The sequence below is a fragment of the Colius striatus genome, chromosome 12 (genome assembly GCF_028858725.1).
Source record: "Colius striatus isolate bColStr4 chromosome 12, bColStr4.1.hap1, whole genome shotgun sequence".
Lineage (NCBI taxonomy): Eukaryota > Metazoa > Chordata > Aves > Coliiformes > Coliidae > Colius > Colius striatus.
The window spans coordinates 5,792,149-5,818,705 of NC_084770.1; the positions used below are offsets into that span (position 1 = coordinate 5,792,149).

General features: G+C 44.7%; 1 protein-coding gene across 10 annotated transcripts in view; it reads left to right on the forward strand.

Annotated features, from left to right (window-relative positions):
* ABCC5 (ATP binding cassette subfamily C member 5) overlaps positions 1-26,557 on the forward strand; it is an 87,596-nt gene that overhangs the window by 46,300 nt on the left and 14,739 nt on the right. For 8 of the 10 annotated variants that reach the window (XM_062005278.1, XM_062005279.1, XM_062005277.1 and 5 more), the window contains 16 exons: positions 168-311; positions 2,033-2,135; positions 2,799-2,983; positions 5,243-5,389; positions 6,907-7,036; positions 7,563-7,716; positions 7,857-7,985; positions 8,667-8,853; positions 9,542-9,631; positions 11,861-12,050; positions 12,752-12,911; positions 13,347-13,425; positions 14,417-14,530; positions 15,563-15,727; positions 16,411-16,494; positions 17,641-17,939. In XM_062005278.1, coding sequence (XP_061861262.1) covers positions 168-311; positions 2,033-2,135; positions 2,799-2,983; positions 5,243-5,389; positions 6,907-7,036; positions 7,563-7,716; positions 7,857-7,985; positions 8,667-8,853; positions 9,542-9,631; positions 11,861-12,050; positions 12,752-12,911; positions 13,347-13,425; positions 14,417-14,530; positions 15,563-15,727; positions 16,411-16,494; positions 17,641-17,673 — 2,094 coding nt within the window. In that variant the 3' untranslated portion in view covers positions 17,674-17,939. Of the gene's footprint in view, positions 1-167; positions 312-2,032; positions 2,136-2,798; positions 2,984-5,242; positions 5,390-6,906; positions 7,037-7,562; positions 7,717-7,856; positions 7,986-8,666; positions 8,854-9,541; positions 9,632-11,860; positions 12,051-12,751; positions 12,912-13,346; positions 13,426-14,416; positions 14,531-15,562; positions 15,728-16,410; positions 16,495-17,640; positions 17,940-21,556; positions 22,451-26,557 lie in introns of those variants that run through there. The other 2 variants (XM_062005287.1, XM_062005285.1) reach the window with 2 other exon arrangements.

Genomic DNA, 26,557 nt, shown 5'->3' on the forward strand with positions numbered 1-26,557 from the left:
GCAATCATGGTGCTCTAGTCAGTGCAGAACCTTTAAAAAGTCAAATGTCTGTTACCTCTGACGAGGAGTGCAAATGTCTATATAAATTAGTGAAAAAAGATTGTGTGGGAGCATATCTAATTCCAGACATAATGACGAAGATTTCTTCTTACTGCCATTTTCTCCAGTATCTTGTTGACTGTGATGAAGTGATCTTCATGAAAGAAGGCTGCATTACTGAGCGAGGAAGTCATGAGGAACTGATGAATTTAAATGGAGACTATGCAACTATTTTTAATAACCTACAGCTGGGAGAGACACCACATATTGAGGTACTTATTTCTTTATTTTTAAGTGACCTGAATGATGACTGGAAAGTGATTTCAAGTATTCATGTGTTGATCTGACCAATAGATTTCCTGCAGAATAATCTGTGCTTCCGTAGCACTTTGTATTTGCAGTCACAGTTCATATTTAGGGGATGCATAGTAGAGAGGACTCTGTTAATGAGCTCATGAGTTGAACATAAAAGTAATCATATTTTCTGGTGATGCTCAGAGCAGGAAGCTTGTCTCTCTTGTTGAACACCTCATTTCTCAGTTTGCCTCAAAATAAGCTCAGGCCTGGACCAAGCTTTATCTGAAAAAAAAAAGCTTACTGGTTTGTTACTTGTTTTTCCAGTGGAGTTGTGACCAAGGCACAGGAAAAGTGATACAAGGTGACAAAAGTGACATGAGATGGATTTTTTTTAAATGTAACTAAAAATGCTTTGTTTTGGGGGATTTTGAGAAGCATTGCTGCTTGACACTGCTTATGACACAAATGCTGTAAATGTAAGCTTGTATTTGTGCTCTAGTGTCTTAGTTGATGGAAAAAGAGTAAACGTAGAGAATGAGAAGAACCATTCAGTAGGAAATGCATTTAGTTTTTCAGTAAAATCTTTCTGCTGTTTGTTTCCTGAAGTTATTCTTTGGAAAATGCAACTTTGCTGCCTTTTTATCTGATGATGATTTACTTCTTGAAGTGATGTTCATTTTCTCTTAGTCAGAAGACATTAAAAAACACATCAGCAGTTTATTTTGTAAGATATGAGAAGCTCCTTGTTCATAATTGTCAGACATTTTAAAGTTTGTGGAAGGTAGCATTGTGATAAATACACAGATATAGAAGGTGCTTGAGGAAATTTTCTCCTGGGAAAAATTAGTGGAAGAAGGAAAAGTATATAATGTGTTACTCTGCATATCCTTTTTGAGACATGAAGATTATAGTTCTGCTATTGTAAGATTAATGTAATGACAGTTAATGTGAGATTCTCCAGGCTGCCTGCTTGGCTGACCTTCACTGTTTCTCTGTAAACACTAGCTCATGGTAGGAGCATTAATTTGCATTCCTGATGGGACAAGATGAAATGGATAGTGAAGTTTGATTCTCTGTGGTTTGACATGTGTGTGAGATTGCCTCTTCTCATGTAAAGTGTGGGAAGAGGACCCTGAAGATGCTGTGTAGGGGATTTCAATTAATGTAGGCTGTCTCTGAACAGGTAGTAACTTCCATTTGCAGGAAGATGGCTGGGTTTAGTACAGTAATTGTGTGTTTGGAAATCTGGTTTCTGGAAGAACAAATTAACCTGACTTTGTCTTTAGAGCTGTTTCAGAAAAGCTTTCCTGAGAGAAGTACTAGAGTGTTTGGGGAAAAAAAGGTGCTTAGTAGAATTGTGATTTATTTACACAAGGCACAAAGGGATTGTGTCTTTCAGTAGTAGTGGGGGTGTCATTCCTCTCCTGTGTGTGCAGGTAGTGTTACTGATTCTGGAAATTAACCTTGCAAACTACCAGTACAGACTGGTAGCAGTTCAGATTAACAGAAGAGAGTTTAATCCACTGGAGCTGGCAGTCTTCCATAATAACAGTAAAGTTAATACAGTCCTTTATATGAATGCTAAGCTTTTGAAAGCTTTTGTCCTTAGGAGGCAGCTTATAAAATATTTGGATTCAGATACAAAAATGTCAAAGCAAATGACTCTGGTATGTTTACTGTCATTCTTTTCCTGCAGATTAGTATAAAGAAGAACACAAACAGTTCACTGAAAAGACCCCAGGATAAAAGTACCAAAACAGGGTCTGTGAAGAAGGAGAAAGTTGTAAAGAAGGAAGAGGGTAACTATGTAACCAGATTTCTGACTGTAATTATTTTATACACTGATAAGCTCAAAAGTTTGTTGCTTTCAATGTGTATTACAGATATACCTCTGAAGTTTTGAAAACTGAAGTCCTGATCACTCAGAGTGGTTGATAGGACCTGGGCAGTGGGCAAAGAACATTTATTCATTAAACATGATTAAACATGGGTGCTTATGCACAGTGTTTTTAAGTTCAATCAGGCTGGCACAGATACCATTGGCACAAAGGAGCTTGCAGTACCCTGCCTCCCACATCACCTCTCCCTCCTGTCCTGAGGTGGCAATGTGTATAGCCTGGTATTCTCAAAATCCATGGCATTTATATATGAAGAACTGGAAGATCTGGCCTCTGTTTTTGTGATTCACTCTGTTTAATGTTAACTTCAGCAGGGTTTAAAAAGCAACAGTGATTTAAGTCTGTGCTGGTTTTACTTTTATATGATGATTCTGCATGAATGATTCTGCAGAGAAGATGTGACTCTTTCAAAAACTGTTTGAACCATTGAGTTCTATGAATTAAGTAACGTCTGAAAATACTCTATGGCTTGAAAATGACTGCAGTTTTATCTGTGTTCACAAACTTAGAGAAGTTTATTGGAATAGCTGTCTTTTCCTCACTCCCTTCTCTTTTATTTCACAGGCCAGTTGGTCCAGCTGGAAGAGAAAGGCAAAGGCTCTGTCCCATGGTCTGTTTATGGTGTCTACATTCAGGCAGCTGGAGGCCCCATTGCATTTCTTGTCATCATGACACTGTTTGTGCTGAATGTGGGCAGTACAGCTTTCAGCAACTGGTGGCTGAGTTTCTGGATCAAGCAAGGCAGTGGCGTAAGATAAAGAGCTTTTCTACTCTCTTGTGTCTAATGAACAGGGGCATTGCTCTCCTAGACTAGTCCCAAGCAGTCCTATGAGACCAAATGATGCTTCCTAATTTAAGCAAGTTGTAAGGCTCCCCAGGAAATGATCTTGCTAGATAGTTCATTTCCAAGAATAAGAGCACTCCAATAATAATAACTCCTGGGGTTTTATATTGCTTCTTGTTCCTTGGTTACACAGATCACAGAATCACAGAATGGTGGGGCTTAGGAGAGACATCTAGAACTCATCCAGCCCAACTCCCTGCTAAAGCAGGATCCTCTCAATTAGGTCACACAGGAACGTGTCCACGTGGGTTTGGAAACCTCCAGAGAAGGAGCCTCCACACCCTCCCTGGGCAGCCTGTGCCAGGGCTCCCTCACCTCAACAGCAAACAAGTTTTTCCTTGTGTTTAAGTGGAACTTTTTGTGTTCCAGCTTCTTTCCATTACCCCTTGTCCTGTCACTGGGCACTGCAGAGAAAAGTGTCACCCCATCCTCCTGACATACACCTTTTAAATATTTTAAGTATTAATGAGGTCCCTGCTCAGTCTTCTCTGCTCCAGTCTGAACAGCCTCAGTTCCCTCAGCCTTTCCTCATAAGGAAGATGCTCCAGTCCCCTGATCATCCTGATGTCTCTGCACTGGCCTCTCTCCAGCATTTCCCTGTCCCTCTTGAGCTGAGGAGCCCAGAACTGGACATAGGACTCCAGATGAGGCCTCACCAGGGCAGAGTAGAGGGGGATCAGAACCTCCCTTGACCTGCTGACCACGCTCTTTTTGATGCATCCCAGGATGCCATTGGCCTTCTTGGCCATGAGGTCACGTTGCTGGCTCATGCTCAGTTTATTATCAATCAGGACTCCCAGGTCTCTCTCTGCAGAGCTGCTTTCAGCAGGTCGACCCACAGCCTGTACTGGTGCGTGGGGTTGTTCCTTCCCAGATACAGGAGTCCTTGTTGAACCTCATGAGGTTCCTCTCTGACAACTCTCAAGCCGGTCAAGATCCCACTGAATGGCAGCACAGCCTCTGGGGAATCAGCCAGTGCTCCCAGTTTGGTGTCATCAGGGAACTTGCTGAGGGCACACTCTGTCCCCTCATCCAAGTCGTTGATGAAGATGTTGAACAAGACTGGCCCCAGAACCAGTCCCTGTGGAACTCCACTGGCCACAGGCCTCCAACTCGACTCTGTGCCATTGATCCCCACCCTCTGGGCTTTGTCATTCAGCCAGCTCTCAATCCACCTCACTGTCCACTCATCCAAGCCACACTGCCTGAGCTTTCTGATGAGGATGTTATGGGAGACAGTGTCAAAAGCCTTGCTGAAGTCAATGTAGATGATGTCCACTGCTCTCCTTTCATCTAGCCAGCCAGTTATTTATGTAGCCCTCTCATAGAAGGGTGTCAGGTTGGTTAGTTTAAGAAATGGAAGTAAAAATGTGAAAGGCAGCAGCAGCAAGCTACAGGAGGAATTACTCATTCTAGTGCTGGGGAACGTGACCTTACATCTAACAGGATGATCTTGTTAAAGTATATGACTTGAAGTCAAATGACTTTTGGGAGTTGCTCTGAAGACTGATGATGTGAAATGGTTTGGGACTTCTACTCTAGGGACTTTGATTGCAAGTCTTGTTGCATGTAAAAATTCAAACATAACTGCAAATTAGTTTTTTGAGCGGCAAGGTGAGCAAGCTACTAACCTTGGAGAAGAAATTATGAAGTGCAGGTGGCCAACAATATTAAAATAAGCAATGAGCTCCTCAGATGTATTTAAAGATTTAAAGAAAAAAAAAAAGAATGAGAACATAGGACTGTGACAGTAAGGAATTTACTGCATGCTGGCAGAAAATAACTATGTTTGGTAAGAAGATGTACAGTCTATCCAAGGTGGATATTGTTGTGTAATGGGAGTGCTGGTGTTCGAGTGTCTGACATTGTTCAGAAGAACACAAAATTATAGTCATGAAATGTGTGATTAGGAATCACATGAAGTGGGTATCATGGTGGTATTTTCAAAGTTGTTGCAGATTTGTAGCCCTTGGCATCTTTCCTACAAGTCAATATCTCTACTAGGGAGAGCTTTCTGAAGTACTCAAAGATCACTGAAGTACTTTAAGGAAGAAATATCAAATATGATGGGAGGGGACTGAGGACAGTTAAATCCTACCACATGTAATATGTACATGATAAATCCTTGTCCTAGCTATTCACTGAAACCTTGTATTTTCTGCAGAACACCACTGTGACTTTGGGAAATGATACTGTCATAAGCAACAGTATGAAAGATAACCCTCACATGCATTACTATGCTGGCATCTATGCATTGTCCATGGCAGTTATGTTGATTCTGAAAGCTGTTCGAGGCGTTGTCTTTGTAAAGGTAGGTGATAATGCTGCTGTTTTTCTTGTAGCCCCCTTTTTGCATATTGCTGTCACTGGGGTTCTTTTGGTCACCTCCCAGGAGAGATTTTGAATGAGAGGAAGTCAGGTCGCTGGCTGTGAGGTTTTGTTGTGGTTCAAGCCCAGCTGACAACAAAGCCAACGCAGCCATTCACTCCACTTCTCCATGCCTGCTGTAGGGTGGGAAGGGGACTTGGAAAGGAAAATCAAGACTCGTGGATTAAGATAAGGACAAGGATAGTGAATAATTAAAATATAACAGAATAAGAAAATAAGAGAAACAAATGACAAGTGATGCCCAACGCTCACCACTCACAGACCCAGGCCCAAGCAAGAATCTGCCCCTCCCAGCTACCCCCCTTCCAGTGGTTAGTCTAGGTCAGCTGTCCTGGCCGTGCTCCCTCCCAGCTTCTTATGTACAAGGGACTCCTCCTTGCCCCACTCCCCAGTCCACTCACTGTCAGGGCAGGGTGAGAGGCAGAGAAGGCCTTGATGCTGTGCAGCTGCAGGGTTTCTTTTTCATTGTGCAGGAGTTCTTTGTTGCGCAAAATGGGAGTGACCAGACACCAATATGATGTGCATCAGCTCCATTTAATTGTTACATAATCATCACTTATATACCTTTTCCAAATGCTGTGTACATGCTACAATTCATGGCAAATAGTTAATACTGAGCATCACGTGTTATGCATAAGGCCTCAAAGTTTCATTTTTGTAACAACTTAGACACCAACCTCACTGTGTAAAAACATCATCCTTATTGTGCTTAAAACATCAGCCTTATTGTGTCTAAAATATCACCCCATCTTTTCAGCCTTCAGTTAGTTTTCTGTCATGCTATGGTTATGCTTACCTTATATTTACTTAACTTTATATTATTGTTAGTTACATACCTTACAATTTGTTAGTCAAGTGCAAGCAATCATACAATGCTAAATTGAATGCTCTATTCAGTCTTCTAACAATGCTTAGTTTAATGCTCTGTCCCGTCTTCTTGCTTTGACTTTTTCTGTTACAATCTACAGTTTTGGCTTTCCACTTGCTCAAGCTTGCTATCACAAAGGCATTCCTTTCTGTCCTTTTCTGCTGCAGAAGGCAATTCAAAGACAAACTGCTGACTTTCTCTGTTTCTGACTGACTCCATAACATTCATTACAGCCCAGGCCCCAACATGCAGCACTGCTCAGCAATAACCAAAACATCCCTGTGTTATCAACATTCTCTTTAGCATAAACCCAAAATATAGCCTTGTAGCTGCTACTAGGAAGAAAATTAACTCTGTCCCAGCTGAAACCAGGACAGGTTTCCATTTCTTGGGGCTGCTCCATGCTTTACATTAAGCTTCTACCCAAATTAGTAGCTGCCTTCACTGGTTGGAAGCACAGAATGCAAGCAGGAAGCCTTATGGCCAGAAATGAGCAGAATGTTTTGGTCCCTGGGGGAGTGGCAGTGAGAGGAAAGCAGACATCATAACTGCAACGTGTTCTGCATTGTCAGGGAACTCTCAGAGCATCCTCGAGGCTCCACGATGAGCTCTTCCGACGGATTCTGCGTAGCCCCATGAAGTTCTTTGACACTACACCCACTGGGCGGATTCTCAACAGGTTTTCCAAAGACATGGATGAAGGTATCTCGCATTGTTTGCACTGTAAATCTCAGTCAGCTCCTTAATACTCTCCAGTCTTGCTGTTGGAGTGATTGTACTCTATTGCTAAATGTGTACTTGTCATAGGTAAAGCAGGAATTGGGACATACCTGGTTATGATTCTCGAAGGCAGCTGATAGCTCAAGCCTGCCAATTCATATATAAAGAAAAAAAATGTGCTTTTGTGCCTACAAACTGCACAGTGGCCTCTTAGCACGCTCTTAGTTAATGCAGGGGGAACCTGGAGTTTGAAGTTTGATATGCAATGAAGGTGGCAGGTCAGAGCTGCATCAAGGCTGTTTTTGCAAATGGGAGTAATTGAAAAGACAACATCTCAGAGCACAGAAGCACCTCTCATGAAAATAAAATGTACATTTTTTTATTTGAATAAGCCTTGTCTTAATCACTGTCCTTGTCAATGGTGACATACAGCTGGACTGAATTGCTTCATGTAGTTTGTTTTAGCTTTCTGTTCAAGGTCTTCCTCTTTTCCCTCCATCTTTTCCAGTTGACGTTCGTTTGCCGTTTCAAGCGGAAATGTTCATCCAGAATGTCATCCTTGTCTTCTTCTGTGTGGGAGTGATTTCTGGGGTTTTCCCCTGGTTCCTGGTGGCAGTTGGGCCCCTCATTGTCCTGTTCATGGCTCTGCATGTTGTGTCTAGGTAAGTGTGTCAGCTGCCTTGACTGAAAGTAGAGATACTTTGACCTGTTCCTAAGAACATGGGGTTCTTCAAGTGTAATCAGCGTAACAGTCGTGTATGGTGGTTGTGTATATCACTTAAAGGTGTTTCTTTACTTCTAGAGTCTTTATTCGAGAGCTCAAGCGTCTGGACAACATCACACAGTCTCCCTTCCTGTCTCACATTACATCCAGCATACAGGGTCTCTCCACAATCCATGCCTACCACAAAGGACAGGAATTTCTGCACAGGTTAGTCCAGATATCCATTGGAAAATGGTGAAGCACAAAGCAGGATGTGACAGATTTACATTCAGAAAGATTTACTAAGGTGTGCAGCAGTGATCAGTGTAAAACTGAGTTGCATGGTCAGAAAATCAAGTTACTGGTTTTGAAAAGTCTCTTAAGTGTGTCCCCTTAAATAGACCTTCTCAGCTCTGCAGGGTAAAAGTTACAAATGAAATTACTATTGATGTATTTTCACTAGTGTCACTAATCCTGTCAAAACTTATTGTAGCTTTACTTTTACGTTTGTGTATAAAATAACACATATTCTGTGCCTGTTCTGAAGCACTGCTGCTGTTGCCTTCAGAGTGATTTGTAGCCATCGAGCATGCTGTGGGAGGGATCTTGCATAGGTGAAGTTGGAGTGAAAGTGTGTATAGTGTCCCTGAATTTTTATTCACCTCGAGTATTGCTGTACACAGAAACTTGGTAATTTGACTTTTGAGAATTTGAGCTAAGTAGATTTTTTTTGACAATCAGGAAAGTTTGTAAACCCCACTGTCATGGACAGCCTGGAGACTTTGTGTTAATTGTGGACTAATCCTTCCACTCAGAATTTCGATACTGGAACTAAGGTTTAAGTAGCTCTGCTATTTGTAGAACATCAGGCTCGTGGAGGTCTGCTTATCTTTCCTGTATTTGTTTCAGATATCAGGAGCTGCTAGATGACAATCAGGCACCATTTTACCTGTTCAGCTGTGCAATGCGCTGGCTAGCTGTACGGCTGGACATTATCAGCATTGCTCTTATCACAACCACTGGTCTCATGATTGTCTTAATGCATGGCCAGATTCCTCCTGCCTATGCTGGGCTGGCTATCTCATATGCTGTGCAGGTGAGTATGGCCACATACTGTATTTAATCTCTCATTTAATGTAGTTGTCACTACTAAGCAGAAGTAACACACCATTAAAAACTGTCTTTAATGCTCTAGAATGGAAAAAGATGCTGTTATCCCTTTTAGCAATGGAGGGGAAAGCAATTCAAAGTCAGGGCTTTTTGCCTAGTGGTCAAACAATAAATTATGAGGAGCTAGGTGCTTGAGGCTATTGTTTTGGGGAGCTGCATCTTTCTAAATGATGAAGTAGAAACCATGTGAAGCTCTTCATATGCTGCATATTGCCATTTTCCTGGATATTTCCAGAAATTATTTTGATAGTGCATCAGACATCTGCCAAGCTGATATCTTAATGTATTGCCTACAGTATATATTCAGAGGGAAGAGCATCACTGTTGCAGCTGTGTGGGCTAGATAGACCAGGGCTCAAGAGTACTTGCTGATGGAGCTGTTGTTTGGCCTCTTCTGACTCCTGGTGGTAATCAGATGAAATTACAAAACTTAGTACTTCAAGCTGTTGCTAAACTGTTGGCTTTACAAGTGGTTAAAAAATTATGATTATTAACTCAAATCCACGTGCCTTTGACACCTTGAGAGTACTTGTACCAAACTTCCATTAGGTTTCCCTCTAAATTCAGTAATAAATCGCAGCTCTCTAAATTGGCCTTTTCTCCCATCTCTCCAGTTAACAGGGTTATTCCAGTTTACAGTCAGACTTGCTTCAGAAACAGAAGCTCGCTTCACCTCGGTGGAGAGGATTGATCACTATATCAAGGTAAGACAAGAATACATTTAACTGCCTGGTGTACAATTTCTTGTTGCTTGTTATGTTGCTCCATAAGGGAAGAGCAAGTCAGCCATAGTCTTCCTTAGCAGAATCTATGTTTCTGATCTTGTAAACACATTACTGCATGTACTGTAGTACTGCAGAGTGTTTTATGAAGCACATATGTAAGCACTGTCAGGACGAGTGGCACAAGAGCTCAGGGTAACTAAGCTTAGAGCCATCACTTCCCTGACATCACTGAAATTACATAAGGATACTCAAAGTTTGCTGGTGCTTTCAATAAAGAGTGGAGTGTGTGAAAGGGATAACTGGTAATTGAGTGTAATGTTTTACAGTTAAAGGAGGCTTTTCTGGCATCCTTCATGCCAAAACTGTTGGAACTCCTTCATTTAAACAGATGACTCTTACTTTGCCTACATGTAATTCTACTTCATCCTAACGAGTCTACTTTATCCACAGCTGTTATTTAACATATTTCTGTATGCTTAAAGAGTCAAGGAATTGCTCTCATTGCAAACATGAAAAGTGTTCTAGGGCTAAACATGAGAAATATGCCAGGCTGAATGCTTAGCAAGCTGCTCTGATTATCTGTAACCCTTTATTTGTAACTAGGACTTTTGTATGCAGAATTGGGCACAGATCAGTGGGGGAAAGCAGAGCTAGGGGTAAGCCTTCTACTGAGTCTGGTCTTTGAGGTGAAAGGCTTTTTCACTTAACACATAACACACATTCCCTCTGACCTTCAGAGGGGGATATCTGGCAAATCTGGGCTAAGCTGGAGTTAATATTTGTAAAATCTATGGATTTAATACTGAAGAGAAAAAAAATATCAAAATTGCCCACTCCCCCAGTTAAAGAAATGAACCCTCTTGCGGTATATAAGTAGAAAAATTATGTATATGGAAGACTTGGTGACCACACAAGCTGAAAACTGTGTGCCAAATCCTGCCTGGCATCTCTCATTGGGCTGAGATTTTGTCACTGTCAGGCCTTTGGTGACAAAACCTATAGTCATGGGCTGTGGATTTGGGGTTCTTTTTAAAGTTATTGTCTGTCATTTTATATCGCTATAAACCAAATTTCTGTGGTTGTTCTGATTTGGATCTCTAGATAGCCATTTTATTATAAAAGTGTAAAACTAGATTGAATCTCAAGTGAAGATGTGAGTGAGCAGTGAAACACCGTGCGGGTTCTGTGTCTTACCAAGTCCCAGGCTTGGCTTCTTTCAGTGTGGGCTCTGAGGTTGCTGTGAGAAGCACCCAGCTCAAAGAATTGGAGCACTGTTGTAGCAGATGACTGTTGTTCTCAAGTCCTCTGGGTACAATTAATCTGCTTCTAACTAGATGTTGCAGATGTCCATGACTGACATAGTCCCTGTGGGATCTCTCTGTAGTCAACATCTGTCTCCAGAGGACAATTTACCTGTTCTAAGTGTTTACATTAGAATGAGAAAAATCCCACCCCAGAAATGCTAGATTTTTTGAGTGGCTATAAAGGAGTTGATGGAGCCTGGTTCAGTTGGAGATTCTTACTCTGTCTGTGTTTAAAGTTACATGAGGTAAATCCCACAACAGGATTTCAGCCTTTCTGTGAGTTGGCTTGTGCCAAATAAGGGAAAGTGACTGAGACTTCATTCTACACCTGCTATAAAGGCACAAGTTTGACTTGCAGAGGTTTAATCTGTGAACTGCTTAATGAGGGACCTGTAAGAGAAAGAGTAAAATAGTGAAAGTGAGCAAGCTGGAAGGGACCTGACTGACTCAGTGATTTAATAGAAGGGAGAATGAGGAAGAAGGTAGCATTTGTACACATATCACATGGGTGCTCTCAGTGTCAGAATTAACAAGAGGTGACCCTGGCATGGAATAGCAAGGGAGACATGGAAATACAGCAGATTTTTCATACAGAAGCATCCGGACTTTAGAGTGCCACAAAACTTAATAGGATTGTGCTCAGGAATAACAGGCCTAAAATATGTTTTGAGTTCAATTGATGAGAAATATTGTTGTGTAGAATGACCAACATCATTATTGAGGCAACAGGAGGGAAATAAGTGTGGTCAGTGCAACACATCAGACTTCTGAACCTGGGCCTGCATCCAGCCTCATGGCTCATAGTAAAACTGCATAAACCGACATTGGCTGAGTCTGCAGGGAAGAACTGCTGAAGCTGCAACTGACCATTTTCCTTCCTGGTGTTCTGTTGTTTTCTTTAAAGACACTTTCCTTGGAAGCTCCTGCTCGAATAAAGAATAAAACTCCTCCTCTGGACTGGCCACAGGAAGGTGAAGTTGTGTTTGAAAATGCAGAGATGCGGTACCGGGAAAACCTTCCTCTGGTACTTAAAAAAGTGTCCTTTACCATCAAACCGAAGGAAAAGATTGGCATTGTGGGGAGGACAGGCTCAGGTAAGGAAAAGCACTAAGCAGTGCTAAATTGCTGCTTTAACAGAATGGGAATGGAACAGAGTAGAGCAGTTATAGTCTGTCTTCTCTGTGTTTGAAAAGTGGTTAATTGCACAGCAGGATCCAGCAGTCTGTCAGTGGTAGATTCTGTTCACTTGTATCCATCACCAGGATCCATGTAAACAATAATGAAAGAAAGTTTCCATTTATGTAGAGGGATATCCTACTATGCCTCAGCCAGTGTACTTACAGTATTTAATACCCCAAGCCAACTTATCAGCAAGAACATTGCCTACAACATTGCAGCTTATTTGACTTTCTTGAAAGTGCCGCCAGGTTTGGCTCCAAGCTGCCTCCTGAGTCTGTAATGCAAAAAATCAAGGTGAGATGACTTAAATCAACTCCAAAATGTGAGATGACTTAAATCAACTCCAAAATGTAGTTTCTAAAAAAGCAATTAATATAGCTGTATTGGGTTTACATGGCAAGGTTTTGGTGGTGGGGGTGGGGTGGCACTGCAGGGGAGGCTTCTGTGAGAAGAGATTAGAAGCTGTGCCTACAGTTGCTTAGAAGTGTAAATGCTGAACCCCAGCATTTACCAGGACTTTATGGTATTTTACAACGCTTTTCTTGCACATGGTCAGCTTTTAAAATGCTTTCTTATCTTAAAGCAGCTATTGTTGTTTTTCTTGTCTCATTTTTAGGGAAGTCTTCCCTTGGAATGGCACTATTTCGTCTTGTTGAACTGTCTGGAGGCTGCATTAAAATTGATGGAGTGAAAATAAACGACATTGGTTTGGCAGATCTTCGCAGCAAACTCTCAATAATTCCTCAGGAACCTGTGCTATTCAGTGGCACTGTGAGGTTAGTGAGACCATATGAAGGCAAGAAGGACTAAGTGGGCTGCCAGCTTATACTTGAACTCAAGTGCCTGGTGAGATGTTAGTTCTCAGGCATCCTAACTTCTGCTCTCTGTTTTTAAAACAAAAAACACCCCAACCCACAACTAAATGATTTTGGCCGACCCAGTGCAGAACTGCATATGATCATCCTCTATGGAAGTGTTGCTTTCCCTTTAGATGCAACTGAAGTTTTTGTGTCTTTATGTTCCATTTCTACTCTCTTGTTCTTTGGCTACTCTAACCCTCGTGTGCTGGGAGCATCTGATTTCCTTGGCAAGGAAATTCTGTCAGTGGAAGGCTAGATGGGAATTATCTATCTGGATGAATTACCACACTGCTGTTTTGCCATTCTTTGCTGAATAAAAACTCTGGTTATGTTTTCTGCTTCCCCCTCCAGATCAAACTTGGATCCTTTCAATCAGTACAGTGACAACCAAATCTGGGATGCTTTAGAAAGGACTCACATGAAGGAGTGTGTAAGTACTATGTGCCCTGAGATACATGTTTGTGTTTTGACCTCCAAACCAATACATTCTGTTAGTAGCTACTTCAGAGACCTTTAGATAAAGCCTTTTCTTTGCGGTTTCCTCTCCTTGTTGTCCATGATTTGACTGATTTTTTTTTTCTTCCTGCTTTTATGAGTCTGATTTTTTTGAGAATGTGCCATATTTTGGGTGTGTACTTTTTTTAGTACATAGCATAGTAGAATGCTGCTTCATCACATGGACTCCCAGATGTTACAGTGTTTCAAGTGATGTTTTTCTGTGTATGTCTTAAGTGTGCATTCTGCAGTTACATTTGTGAGTGTGAATGTCACACATGCATGATTATACCAAGTTTAAAATCTGCCCTTTGTGAAGCTCTCTGCAGCAAGTCTCACTGCCATGACATTTCACAGAATCTTAAGGGTTGGAAGGGACCTTGAAAGATTGTCCAGTCCAACCCCCCTGCCAGAGCAGGCCACCTAGAGTAGGTCACACAGGAACTTGTCTGTGCAGGTTTTGTATGTATGGCTGTGGTATGTAGGCTGCAAAAAGTTCTGCAGGGACCAGGTTCACTCTTTCCTCTTGGTGAGAAAAACTGTCAGGAAGTCGGTATTCACATTGATATGATTTTGTACATAGAATCATACATGGCACACTTTTTTCAAGAAATTAAAGACTTTGTACTTAAGTTGCCTACTAAGATGATACAGCTCTTACAGGTTAGTCCTAGTGTGCTCTCAGGAGCTATCATGGAGTCACAGACATTTCAATTGGACTGAGCAGGTCTGATGTACTGCTGTTCCAGCATTAGTTCCATGGTACTCCTTTCCCCAACAGACAGGGAGAGAGGGACAGCGAAGAGTGATGGATATTTTGGAACATGAGCAAAATCAGATTGCAGGATGAGCAACTGTTTGTCTCATGCCATGGGGATACAAAAAGTCTCTGCAGTGCTCTAAGATTTTTGCTCTTTCCCACACAGGTTGCCCAGCTGCCTATGAAACTTGATTCAGAAGTGATGGAAAATGGAGAAAACTTTTCGGTTGGAGAGAGACAGTTACTGTGCATAGCTAGAGCTCTACTGCGTCGTTGCAAGGTGGGCATAGGGAGGAGAGAAATAGCTGGAGATATCAAACTGATAGGATCAAGCAAGCCTTTTTTTTTTGGTACCAATTCATTCTACTTGTTACAGGAGTCACATGAACGATTATTGCCACCCAGAGAGGTGTAGGGTTAGCACAACTAGGAAGGCTTTTGTAGCCAGCTGCTAGCACTTGTAATGTCCTGCCATCAGTAAGTTGTTGCTTGTTAATGTTAATAATAGGGCGTCTAATCATTTATTCAGAGTGTTCTATTACTGGCGAGCATCAGATTCTTTCTTCTTCCACCTTTTTGTGAATGTCAGCCAAATATTTTCCTTCTACATGGTGCTCCACTAAAACATACTCTCTAAGTGGAATTTGGAACCATTCCTATGCCAGTGAAGTTAAAGGCTTTGCAGGAATGGAAGACAAACAATTATTACAGTGAGAAAGGACTTTGGATTGAGGTTGACCAGGATTCTGATTCTAACATCCTTTTTTCTTAAACATTGCACATCATAATATTTTAAGGTTTGCTCTGCATCGGATTTAAAAGCAGCAAAAGTTACTTCTCTGTCTGCATTACCTGCACAAAAATGTTTTGACACGATACCATTCCAAATCAGTTTATGCCTAAGTGGAAGAGTAATTCTTTCCAGCATAACAAAGCCAGCGAGCCTAGTCAGTATTGACTCATTCCAGAAGGAATGTCACCACTACTGCTGTCAGTTTTACCACTAAAATTTATATTTGAGATTTTTAGCTGCTGAATGTAAAACTGAAGGTACTGGAAAGCTGGAGTCAGAACCCAAGCATCTTGTGGCTCTAGGATGTGGCCATCAAATGCAAGTTACCACAGGGTAACTGTTGAAGGCAGCAGAGAAAACAGAAAGGATCTTTGTAAAAACTACTTTTGTGACCACAGCTCCATCAGGATTGCCAGTTGTGACAACTCTTGGTCACGATAATTCTGCCCACTCTACATATTTTTATGCTCAGATAGGGAAAGTGTTATGGGTAACACCAGCATTATGTGCTGCTTTCAGATTTTGATACTGGATGAAGCAACAGCTGCAATGGACACAGAGACAGACTTACTGATTCAGGAGACTATCCGAGAGGCATTTGCAGACTGCACTATGTTAACAATTGCTCATCGCCTGCATACGGTACTGGGCTCTGATCGGATCATGGTGCTAACACAAGGACAGGTGAGCAGAAAGACTTTTGTAGCTGCAGTTCCTGTTGCAGTCTGGTGGTGCCATATGTGCAGACTGAACTGAAGGAACAACTAGTATTGCAGGGTATAAAATCCTCTGTGTTCATTCACATCCTTGGTAATGATACTTCAATGGAATCAGTTACCTGACTGTGACAAGGTCAGAGAGGGCAAAATGTCTTTTACACTCCAAGAAAGTACAATGGAGTAACAGTCTCTTAAAAGTGTTTTTAAAAGTCCCTTTGCAGATTAATTGCACTGGGTAATAACATAAGCATCTCTGCTGGGGCTCGGTGGCGGTCTCCCGTTACTGTGCTATCAAGCAGGCATCTGAGAGATACTTTACTCACTTTTCAGGCTTCTGTGTGGGAGCCATAGACAGTTAAATCAAATGTAAGAACATTTGGCAAGGCTCTTAAAGGCAGAGAAGGCAAAACCCCACAGCATCTGCATCTATTAGCCAAAGCAACCAGAGGCAGTTGCAGTGTTTGTGTGAACTCGTTTGAAGCACCCTGGGTTACAGCATGCACGCGGAAATGCCCATTCTTTCACTGCCTGTTCTCATCTGAAGACCGGCGCCGTGTTTTGGTTTCTTTACTACTGTCACAAGTCCAGGGACTGGGAATCCATTTTCTGCTGGATTTTACTGATGTGCTTTACCTGTGCTTTACCTAGGTAGTGGAATTCGACACGCCGTCTGCCCTTCTGGCCAACGAGAACTCGCGCTTCTACGCTATGTTTGCTGCTGCGGAGAACAAGGTTGCTGTCAAGGGCTAAAATTCAGGGCAAAGTCACTTTAATTTTGGAGGGCTGCACTCCCCTGCCTGTGGCAGGCCAGCTCTTTCTCCTCCTTCAAGCAGATTATTGCCTTTTCATCTTTTAATTTTTAGCACAGTGTATCAAGCCTGAGAGTTTTTAAAACTGTGTCAGAAGAATTCTTCATGTTTTTATTATGATATTTATTCCGTAATCATATTACTAATTTTTTGTTATTAAATGCACTCTACAGATGGCTCAGGGAGCCATAGTTATAAATGTATCAGAGGCCTATAATGAAGCTTTATACATGTAGCTATATCTATACATAATTCTGTATATAGCCTATATTTACAGTGGAAATGTAAGCTGTTTATTTTATATTAAAATAAGCACTGTATTAATAACAGTGCATATTCTTTTCTATCATTTTTGTACAGTTTACAGTACCAGAGGTCTGGCTTTATTGGACTGTATCAGACACCATTTTGTCTTTTACAGTTGATCTTTTCCCAGTGCCAGATTTTCTGCGTGTCTGAGTGGAAGTGAAGCTTTGCAATAGTGTCCTTTATTGTCACATCTTTGTTGTCTAGCGCAGGGGAGAAGAGCTGTGTGGTGTAACTATTGCATTGTAATTTATCAAAGCTATTTGGAGCATCACTAACGTTCACCACGGCAGCGGCTGCTGCTTCCCATGATGCTTTCCCAAAGCAGGGGCTTTAAGTAATCTCCTGAGTGGAGAACCACTTCTGAGTCACATTAAGGCCTTGTATTTTCTCAGTGTCTCGATACAGTATTTCTTACTGTATCAGCAGGGTTTATTTGGATGCGAGCAAGCCCAAGCTCTTCCTGCTTCGCTGATCTAACACAACCAAAATCTAACTGTTCGTGGAATGATCTGTAACAAATTAATCCTCAAGTTCAAATCATACCCTTTATACTAGCAGGAAAGCCTTTTCAGAGTTGCTTCAGCTGACTGACTCCTTTATCTTGAAGCTGCTAACACTCAGAGTTTTAGGTTGGCTTTCATTGGCATGGGTAACACTAACTCTTTGTTCTGCTCACTTATACTAAGGTTAAACAGTTTCTTTATTGCACACTTGTTAAGGAAACAGTCCCTCACTCCACGTCTTCTGGAACTTTAAACAGGTTCCTGTTGATCAGGACGTAACACTGGTGTAGGATGTCGTTTTCTTACTGTGAAGAGACCTACCTCAGGTTGCCAGGTCCTGCGTAGTTGGTTGCCATGATCACTGTACACCATCCCTGTTTGACGGGACCTGTGGCCCGGGTGGGCACGGTCGCTCCTATAATAGCTGTGACTTATTGAATGGTCAGCGTTGCATGTCTTTGTCAACTTGGACATTTTGTAGCCTTAGCATGTTTGCAAAATGTCTCATTGAGGCAGAAATCTGAAAAGTAAATAAAACTATTTTGGGTTTTGTAAATTTTATTGGCTTAAGTGTTTTGTTCTGGGCACGTAAATCACTCCCACCTTTTTGAGCCCCAGGGAACAGTTTCTGCAGGCTGGGATTTTTTCCTTGCCTGTGTACCACGGCCTGATTTTTCTTCCTTCAGCGTGGAAGTGTTTCTTCAAAAGTGTAGTGGGTAATTTGTTGTACCCTCAAGCTATATATGTATGTTGGTGTTGAGTAGTACAGGGAGCAACAATTTATAGCACAAGTATTCAAGCCAAGTAGCAAGGGGGAAAGTCAGATAGAAGACACAAGATCCTTAAACTCAGATATTTCCATTCTCTTTGCCTGCAAGTGTTACTCCTTATAATGTGACACGGCTACAAAGTCACCACAACAAGCATTTGTACCTGGCAATACACATGCAAGTCGTGGTATTAACAGAGCTTAGACTCTAGCTTCAAGATAGCACAAAAAGCATAATTTGTTGTAGTTGTTCTTTAGACCTTGCTTAGGACAAGACTTACTAACTAGCACATGACCCTGCCCACAGGCATGGACCCAGGCTTATTCACTGTCAGGGACTGGCTGTCATTTTGCTCAGTGTTAATCAATTTGAGGAACAGAATAACTGGATGTTGTGGTGAGAAAAGGGAGAAGTAGTAGGCCACTCTCCAAAGAACACTGAGTTGAATGAGGAGTTCTTTTCTGATCAGAAACTTGAGGACAGAAAGAAACTGGGGAGAGGCACTAGGGAGTAGGGGTGATGGGCCTAAGAGGTGATGCCTTCTTCCCTAAAAGTAGAGCTGGGACAAATATGGAGATGAAGGCTGAGTGCCTTAAGCAGAGAGGACATGAAATGCATCTGCCCAAGACTGTGGTTAAAACAATTCAGTCAGCTGTCATGTGCAACTCTGGACTGCACAGGACAGGATTATCTGGGGCCCTGCACAACTGAGCTTACCCCAGGGACTTCAGTATTGCCCTTGAAGACAAAGAGCTAATGTAACTAGTTTTCAAGTGCCACTGGGGTCAGAGTGTGGTTTCATTCTGCAGCTCAGGCTGAGCGAATGGCAGTCTGGGCAAAAGGGAAGCCATCCTGATCTTGTCCTCCTTCTTACAGGCTGGGAGTTCCTTTCACTTTCCTGATGCCAGCACTGGCTCTTGCCTGGTCCAGCAGTGACTCAGTTCAGAAAGCCAACTTGCAGAAAGTTCACCTTCCAAAAGCCAAGAATATGGTACTAAAGGAGGAGACAGGAAGGCACAGCTGGAAGGGAGGTGAAGTGGGGCTGCTCTTTTCAGTAGGTGCTAACAGTTAACACTAGCATAGGTGTGAGAGGAAGGTGAGCTCAGGATTCATTGCACCAAGCTGCTTCTTTCCAGGTACGCTCTCCTAGAGGTGTCACAGGCCTGTGATGGTGCAGGCAAACGGTTGCCTCTGGGCAGCAGGGATTAGCTCATCCATTTTGTTAAACTTAGCCCCAGCATTGTTGTGTCAGAATTAGAGAGTCTGGCACAGGGAAATGTTCCTTCTGTTGTAAACACTTATCTGCTTCATTTGGCACTTGCCTCGCAGGCAGTGCAGAAGTATTGCTTCTCACGGGGTTTTTTTGCTGGCTTTCGTCCTGAGCCACAGGAGCAAGTTGGGGCCTGGCCCAGGGCCCTGTCACTGAAGTGGAAGGATGAAATACCAGTATTTAGCACTGAGACTGAAATATCTCTGTCTTTGAAGTGTTTTGCCAGAGGTTGATAATGACGAGAATCATCAGAAATTGTATCTGACCTTCGAATTTATAGCGTGGTAGCCAGAGAAGACTTCATCCTGCTGAGGGGTAGTGTTATTGACTGTGGGACTGGGACAGAGGCTTTCCTGAAAGAGACCCTACCCAAAATATAGCACGGAAAAAACACATCTCTTGGTACATAGTAAAGGTGGAGGCTGTGTCCCAGGACCAACAGATGTGCAACTGGAGCAAGATCCACCTGGGATAAATGTTTTGCTGTATTACTCTCAGGAATGTTAGTTGCATCAGTTTTGCTTACTCTGCCCAGATGCCATGAGTGCAGCCAATCCTGACTTGTTATCTTAGGGACTCTGCAGATAATGTGCTCCTGCTCATCTCATCCTGAGTGGAAACATTGCACTTGCTTGGGACTTAAAGAAAAACACAGATAGGATTCTTCCAATCTGACCTAATCTGTGCAGTTAGACAGGTGTGATGAAGTCCAGAGTCAAGCCCTGAAGTTGTGCTCGCTTTAACACCTAAGGAGGCTTCACCATGGGCTGTGGTGAAGATCATAGGGGGTCAGATCCCAAGGTTGCTGGGGCTGTGGTCAGTGTATTACCCCTGGAGGAAAGCCAAAGGGAGAGCAAGCAGTCTTAGTACAGCACTAGGAAAGCACAATTATTTCAAAAGGTAAATGGTATGAGTGACAGAAGGTATCAGAGGGAAAGGATAAATGCAGAAAACTTGCTTTACAAAAGGAGGATGTGGTGAGAAAAGGTGGCAGGACAAAAAGTTTCTCAGAAGAGGATGGGATGAAGACAAAGTTGCTTCTTGAAGGTGCTTCAAAAGAACATACTGAGACGATGCAGGGTGGCTGTAGTGCCCGCATCCACCAAAGAGCTTTCCTGAATGCTGCCTTGTTATTTTTTACTGCCACTGTAGCGTGTGTTTTACTAGATCTGAGCACAAAGGGTTTATTTATAGTCCCAGCTTCAGGTTGGTCTAGGAGAATACCGTGATTTGTTTTCCCCTGGGTTCAGGTGGTGACAGCAGCCACGGAGTGCCGGGGCCACAGTTTCTGCCTCGAGTATGGCAATTCAGTGGAAACTGAACTGGAACTTGGTGCAGATGTTACTGTTGCTATGTGTGAGGCTTGGGAGGCTTTGAGAATGTACCATTATGGGATCGTGTTGCCCTGTCACCCAAAAGATGTGCCTTGGGGACTGCTGAGGAGACTGAAGTAGGTGAAGCCTAACAGTGAGAAAGAAGTGCTGCTACATGGGGCAGCATGGAGTTGAAATCACAGTTCCTTCCAGCACACCTCCTTCCTTCCAGCTGCCTGTCTCCTGTTGCTGTGCTCAGAAACAAGGGCTTGTATAAAGGTAATAATTTGGTGGTTGCCGTCCTTTGCTGTTTCAGAAGGTGGAAGTGGAGGGCGTGTAACTGCCTCGAGGGCTGGGGAAGAAAAATGAGCTGGGAATGGTGTGTGTGGGGGGGTGCAGTTTGGAGTGTTGGAGGCAGACAACTACGGGCAGCCCGAGGGCGAGAGAAGAGAGAGAGAAAAAGAGGGTGCTGATGGAGGGAGGCTGTTTAGCGTCGGAGCGTGAGTTACAAGGGAGGAGCGTGACCAGGAGCACCACTGAGGAAGCCAAGAGGTAGCGGCGGCGAGCGTCCGCGGGTGGAGACGGTGAAACGAAGCCGTGGGGCTGTGCGGAGCGAGCAGCGAAGCCCGGGGGTCACTGCAGCCGAGCGGGCGGAGCGGCAGCGCCCGGCGCGGGGCGAGGCGGCGGCGGTGTGCGCGCAGGGCCCCGCGGGGCCGGGCCGCCATGGCGGCCGGTGCGCGCGCAGCCGGCGGGCGGGGCGGCGCTGCCCCGGGAGCCCCGCGCGGCGCCCCCTGGCGGCCGAGCTGGCGGCCGGCGGTTCCGGGCCCGGGCCCTGCGCTCCCTCCGCCGGTGCCGCGCGGGGCCTGCGCGGCCCTTTCCTCCCCCCCCCCACACACACCCCTCCCCGCCCCGGTCGCTCCGGCTGCCGGGGCCTCCCTCCTCCCCGCCCGCCCATGGATTTCACATAGCGGCCGCCGCCTCCTCTCTCCTCCTCCGCCGCTCCATGGCGGCTCCGGCTCCGCGGCCGCCCGGCCTGTGCTGCTGCCGCAAGGGTTCCGCGGCCGGGCCGGAGGCGCCGCCGGCCCCGCCGCCGCCTCCCGAACCGCCGCCGGACGTGGCGTCGGCCTCCAGCTCGCAGCTCTTCAGTCTCCGCCACCTGCACCTTGGGCTGGAGCTGCGGCCCGAGGCGCGGGCGCTGGCGGGCTGCCTGGTGCTGGAGCTCTGCGCCCTGCGGCCGCAGCCCCGCGCCCTGGTGCTGGACGTTCACCCGGCCTTGCACGTCCTCTCGGCCGCCTACCGCCGCGCCGCGGCGGGGGAACCGCCCTGCTCCTTCGCCTTCTCGCCCGCGGAGGCCGCCGCCCCGGCCCCGCTGCCCCCGCCGCCCTGCCCGTCGCCGCCGCCGCCGCCCTGCGCGCCGCCCTGCGCCGCCAGCCCGCCCTGCACCGCCACCTTCCTCTCGGCACCCTGCATCGCCGCCGGCCCGCTGCCCTCCGCCGCCCCGGCGGAGCCGCCCGCCAGCCCCCCGCCCGCCGCCGAGCCGCCGCCGCCGCTGCCGCTCTTCGCCCAGCCGGCCTGCACCACCTGCCCGCTGGGCTTCAGGGTGGACCCCTTCACCGACTACGGCTCGTCCCTCACCATCTCCCTGCCCGCCGCCCTGCAGCCGCACCAGCCCTTCCAGATCATCGTCCGCTACACTACGGCCGACGGCCCCGCCGTGAGTAGCGCGCTGCCGGGGAGGGGGGAGCGGTGGGGAGACAAAGTGGGAAACGGTGCTCTCCGCGCCTTTCTCGCATTTTTTTCCTCCCCCTGTAACTGACCGCCGGGGAAGGGTCCTGGCCGCGCAGCGGGAGATGTTTCACTGGCAGTCCCTCCTTTTATGTCCTCGTCCTTATGGCCTGACCGCCGCATGTCAGCAGCATCTGTCCGCAGCCCGCGGGAGCGCTGCCGCCGAGCCCCGCGCGGTCCCGGGCCGCGCTCCTTCCTTCCCTCGGCGCCCCAAAGCTGTTCGTCCACGCTCGCTGTAGTCGTTTGAAAGTTTTTAGTTCTTTAAGCACATTGCAGTTGTTGGTGGAGCGCGTGAAAGCTCCTGGGTTGATGGAATTCTTTAGGACGAGTCATGGGAGTCTCCCTGTGGGATTTGCCAGCCGCTTACAAAACCAGGCCAGGCACATCTAGGTGGAAGTCCCAGCGATCTGTGGTCAGGAGCTGTGAGAAGAGCCGGACGAGCTTCTGCATATTCCTGCATGTTAGTTACTGGAAAGAACGATGAGAAATGACCTCAAAGACCCATTTTGATGTGGCTATGGGACGTGCTTCTGTGTCTGTGTGGGTTAGCCTCCTTCAGTAGAGAGATGCTTTGTAAATTCTATCACTTTTAAACTTCTGGTGTTCAGAAGCTCCCAGAATTTTAGGTGCCATCTAGTGCATCTTGTGGTTTGTATGTTTTTGCTGTCATAACTTCTTAGAGTTATCACTGTAACATCAGTTCTTTTTGTTAGTGTATGTCCTGTTCAGGTTGGGAATTAAACTAACACGTTTTTCATCACATGGTTTGTAAAAGGAATGGGTTTTTTTGAGAGTTTTGCTGCTTTGATGCCTCTGTCTTGCCTAATGGGATTGACTCAGCCTGCTGGTTTGCTATTGCTGTTGCATTGGTCAAACTCAGGAAGCGTGTGGGTCTAAATGTATTTAATGAGAGCAGGAGCTGAACATAACTGTTCTAATGCAGAATAACCTAATTTTAATGTATTTTTATGGTACATTGAGGATCAAAAAAGTAACTTTCTCCCCAGAATGATTTGCCATAGTCTTACTACTCAGAATAGTGAGTTCTGTGTAAAGATTTTTATTGATAGAAGTTTCCTTTTTTTATCTGGTGAGCCTTTATCTTCACTAAAAGTGCAAAAATGAGATTCAGATCCTCTTGTGAGGTTGTTTTTCCTTTTCACCTCTGAAGCTCCTGGTTTTAACATTTGCTTGGATGGTACTTTGCTACAGCTTTTCTGCACTGAAGAGGTACATGAACAACATTTTTCAGAGCCCACAGTGAATTCAGAAGATCCTGGGTTTTTTTCCCCCCAGACTTTATGAAAACACCTGTTTCTTCTGTCCATGCTGTGCCTTGTCTATGGTGAGAAGGCTTGAAAGATAATTTGGTGTTGCTATGAGCTCTCTGGTAATTCTCAGTCTGGCTGAGCCATACCGCCCAAAGTACACAGTAACGTACTTTCCTCCTCTTGAACAAATGGTTTTATTGTAGGCTAGCCTGTGCTTGCTCCCGGGTTCTGCCAGCCTTGTTGCCAAAGGGGCAGTGATCTCAGCTGTAACGGAGTACCCAGCTGAGGCTGGTCTTCAGGAGTCATCTGAAAACCACTGAAGGTGCAGGGCACTGATTGAAGTGATATTTTGTCTCGTTGCCTTAACTTGTTGCCACCTCCACTCTGCACATGCTGTGGTGTGAATGTTACTTGTTTCCCTGTTGTTATGTCTTATCCAGGGTAAGTAAGACAGAAGGAGCTACTCTTCACCCTGTCTTTTGAAGTCTGTATTATACCTTTAATGGCACGTACAGCTTCAGTTGAAGTGAAGCCACAAGGACTAGCGTCAGAAGACTGTTGCTGGTTACAGTGACAGGGGCATGCGCTGCCCTTTTCAAGTGATACTGAAAAGTAGAAGCAGGCATGCTCACTGACATAAATCCTACCACGTTTCCTCACTCACTATTGTAGATTTTGGCTGGCAAAATATTTGTCCTTGAGTAGCACCTGTTCTGGCCCTTCATGCTCAGCACACTGAACTATTTGTTTTTGATCCAAAGGAATTCCGTGCCATTGTGGTGCTCTCTGTTGTTGCTATTTTTCAGCTTAGCATTGCATTTTAATAGGGAAGAGTAACTCGTACATGTATAAGGGTGAGCTGGTTTGTATTGGTCTACTACGTTTCCTCACAGTCCCTTTTCTCTGTGTAACTGAAGCAGCTTTACAGCGTTGGGCCTCACTGTTCTGAAAGTTCTGTTTTCTGTGGCCTTTCTCTGAGTGTAATCTTCTTAGGTCAGGGTTTGTTTTCTGTGGAACCCTTGGCGTTCTTGTGGGACCTATAAAAGAATACATTTGTGTTCCAGTGCAGCAGGGATGTGTTGGCAGTCAAATCAGCAGCAGAGATAGTAGTCTGTTTAAAATTGGAAACCACTTGCCTTGGTATACTTGTTTTGAGCCATCTGGATATGTTATTCCACTGTCCTATTATTTCTCTTGTGGAGGAAAGAGCCAAGATCTTTGGTTGTTTGATGGACATTGAGAGACAGCTGGAAGATTAAATCTGCCTTCCACAGAGCGTTGCAGCTCCCTGTTCTGTTAGGAAACCATGTGCTTGATACATCACTAGTCTGCATCAGAAGCAAGACTGTCATAAACACCACGTATCTCTCATAGTGTGGGCTGAAGGCTCACATGGATCAGGTGTGTCTGTGGCAGCACTCCTGTGCTTCCTCCCCTTCTTTTGTCTCACCTCTTAACTTCTTGGTCCTACAAATACTCTTTCATAAGATTCTTTTTTCTAAAGAGAAAAACGTACAGCTGTCTCTGTCCCACTGTGTCATGCCTCTGATTTTGCAGTGCACATGTTAACACTAGTGCTGTTTTATTTCCATAATGACCTCAAATGCAAACCCTGCCCTGTGTTCTGGTATAAAAAAATGCCAGCATTCCCTCATCTTCAGGATTTGGCAAAGAGGATGGCCCCTTTTTGCAGTTCTGGAAACTTTCCTCTTGGGAAAGTTAGATTTGTCCTGACTCCTCAGTCCTCCTAGAGTGCCTTGCTGTCCAGGTGTGTCTTGCTCCTGTTACAACCTCTGCATCTCAGATATAGAGTTTACTTTGTCATCAGGTGGAGCAGCTTGTTTGTCTACAACAGAAGCTGTGGTGTTACAGCTCTTCTTGGGAGCTTAATCAGTAATGCAAGTGAAAACATGGAGAGTTTTTAAATTGGAAGGGGCTTAGCTATAATTGCCTTTGTAATCTGCTGGTTTGGGGTAAAAAGTTATAATCTTAAGTAAGTAAAAAGGAGATTCTTGTCAGGTGCCTTGTGAAGTGTGAGCTTCTTTGCAGTGTGTAGGCAGGGGGAGACCTGGACAACCCAAAGCCTCTGTTCAGCAGAGGAACTAAGCAACAGGTTTTTTTACTTGAAGTGTGGCATAGAACATCTTTAATGTGTGAAACAACTTTTCTGTATATGTGAAAAACTAGATAAAAATTCCAAGTGTTATGAGGGTCATCTGAGGGGGAACAGGAGGGATTTGGATGGAGAGTAGGCCATACGGCCCCTGTCCCTGAGTGCTGCCTCCAGCAGTACCCTGCTCCTAGCACTCCTTTCTGGGATGCTGCTTAGGCTCGTTTTCCCCAGTCCATAGTCCTGCCTGTGTCCAGCAGCATAGCCTGGTCTATTTATATTACACATCTATTTATATTGTTTCAGGATAACTTTCATCATTGTTCCAAGTGCATCTGGAAAGAGAGACGAAGGCTTGTCGTGTGGCTGCAGACGTTAGGAAACGGGGGGGAAAAAAATACTTCATCCTCTGCAAATGTTTTCCCTCTTGCCGTATAAGACTGGTGCTTCATTTAGCTGCAACCAAATGTCAAATAAAGGGGGACTGGTTGAAAAGAAATTGACCTTAATCTATGGAGTCTCTTGTAAACAAGAATCAGCTTCTCAGTTCCCTTTTGCTTCCTGCTTATGTTTTCTTCCTGTGCTGGACAGAGAGAACTTCCCCTTATCTCTCTGCTCTAAAGACATCATCTGTCAACCCTCTTTCCTTTTTACT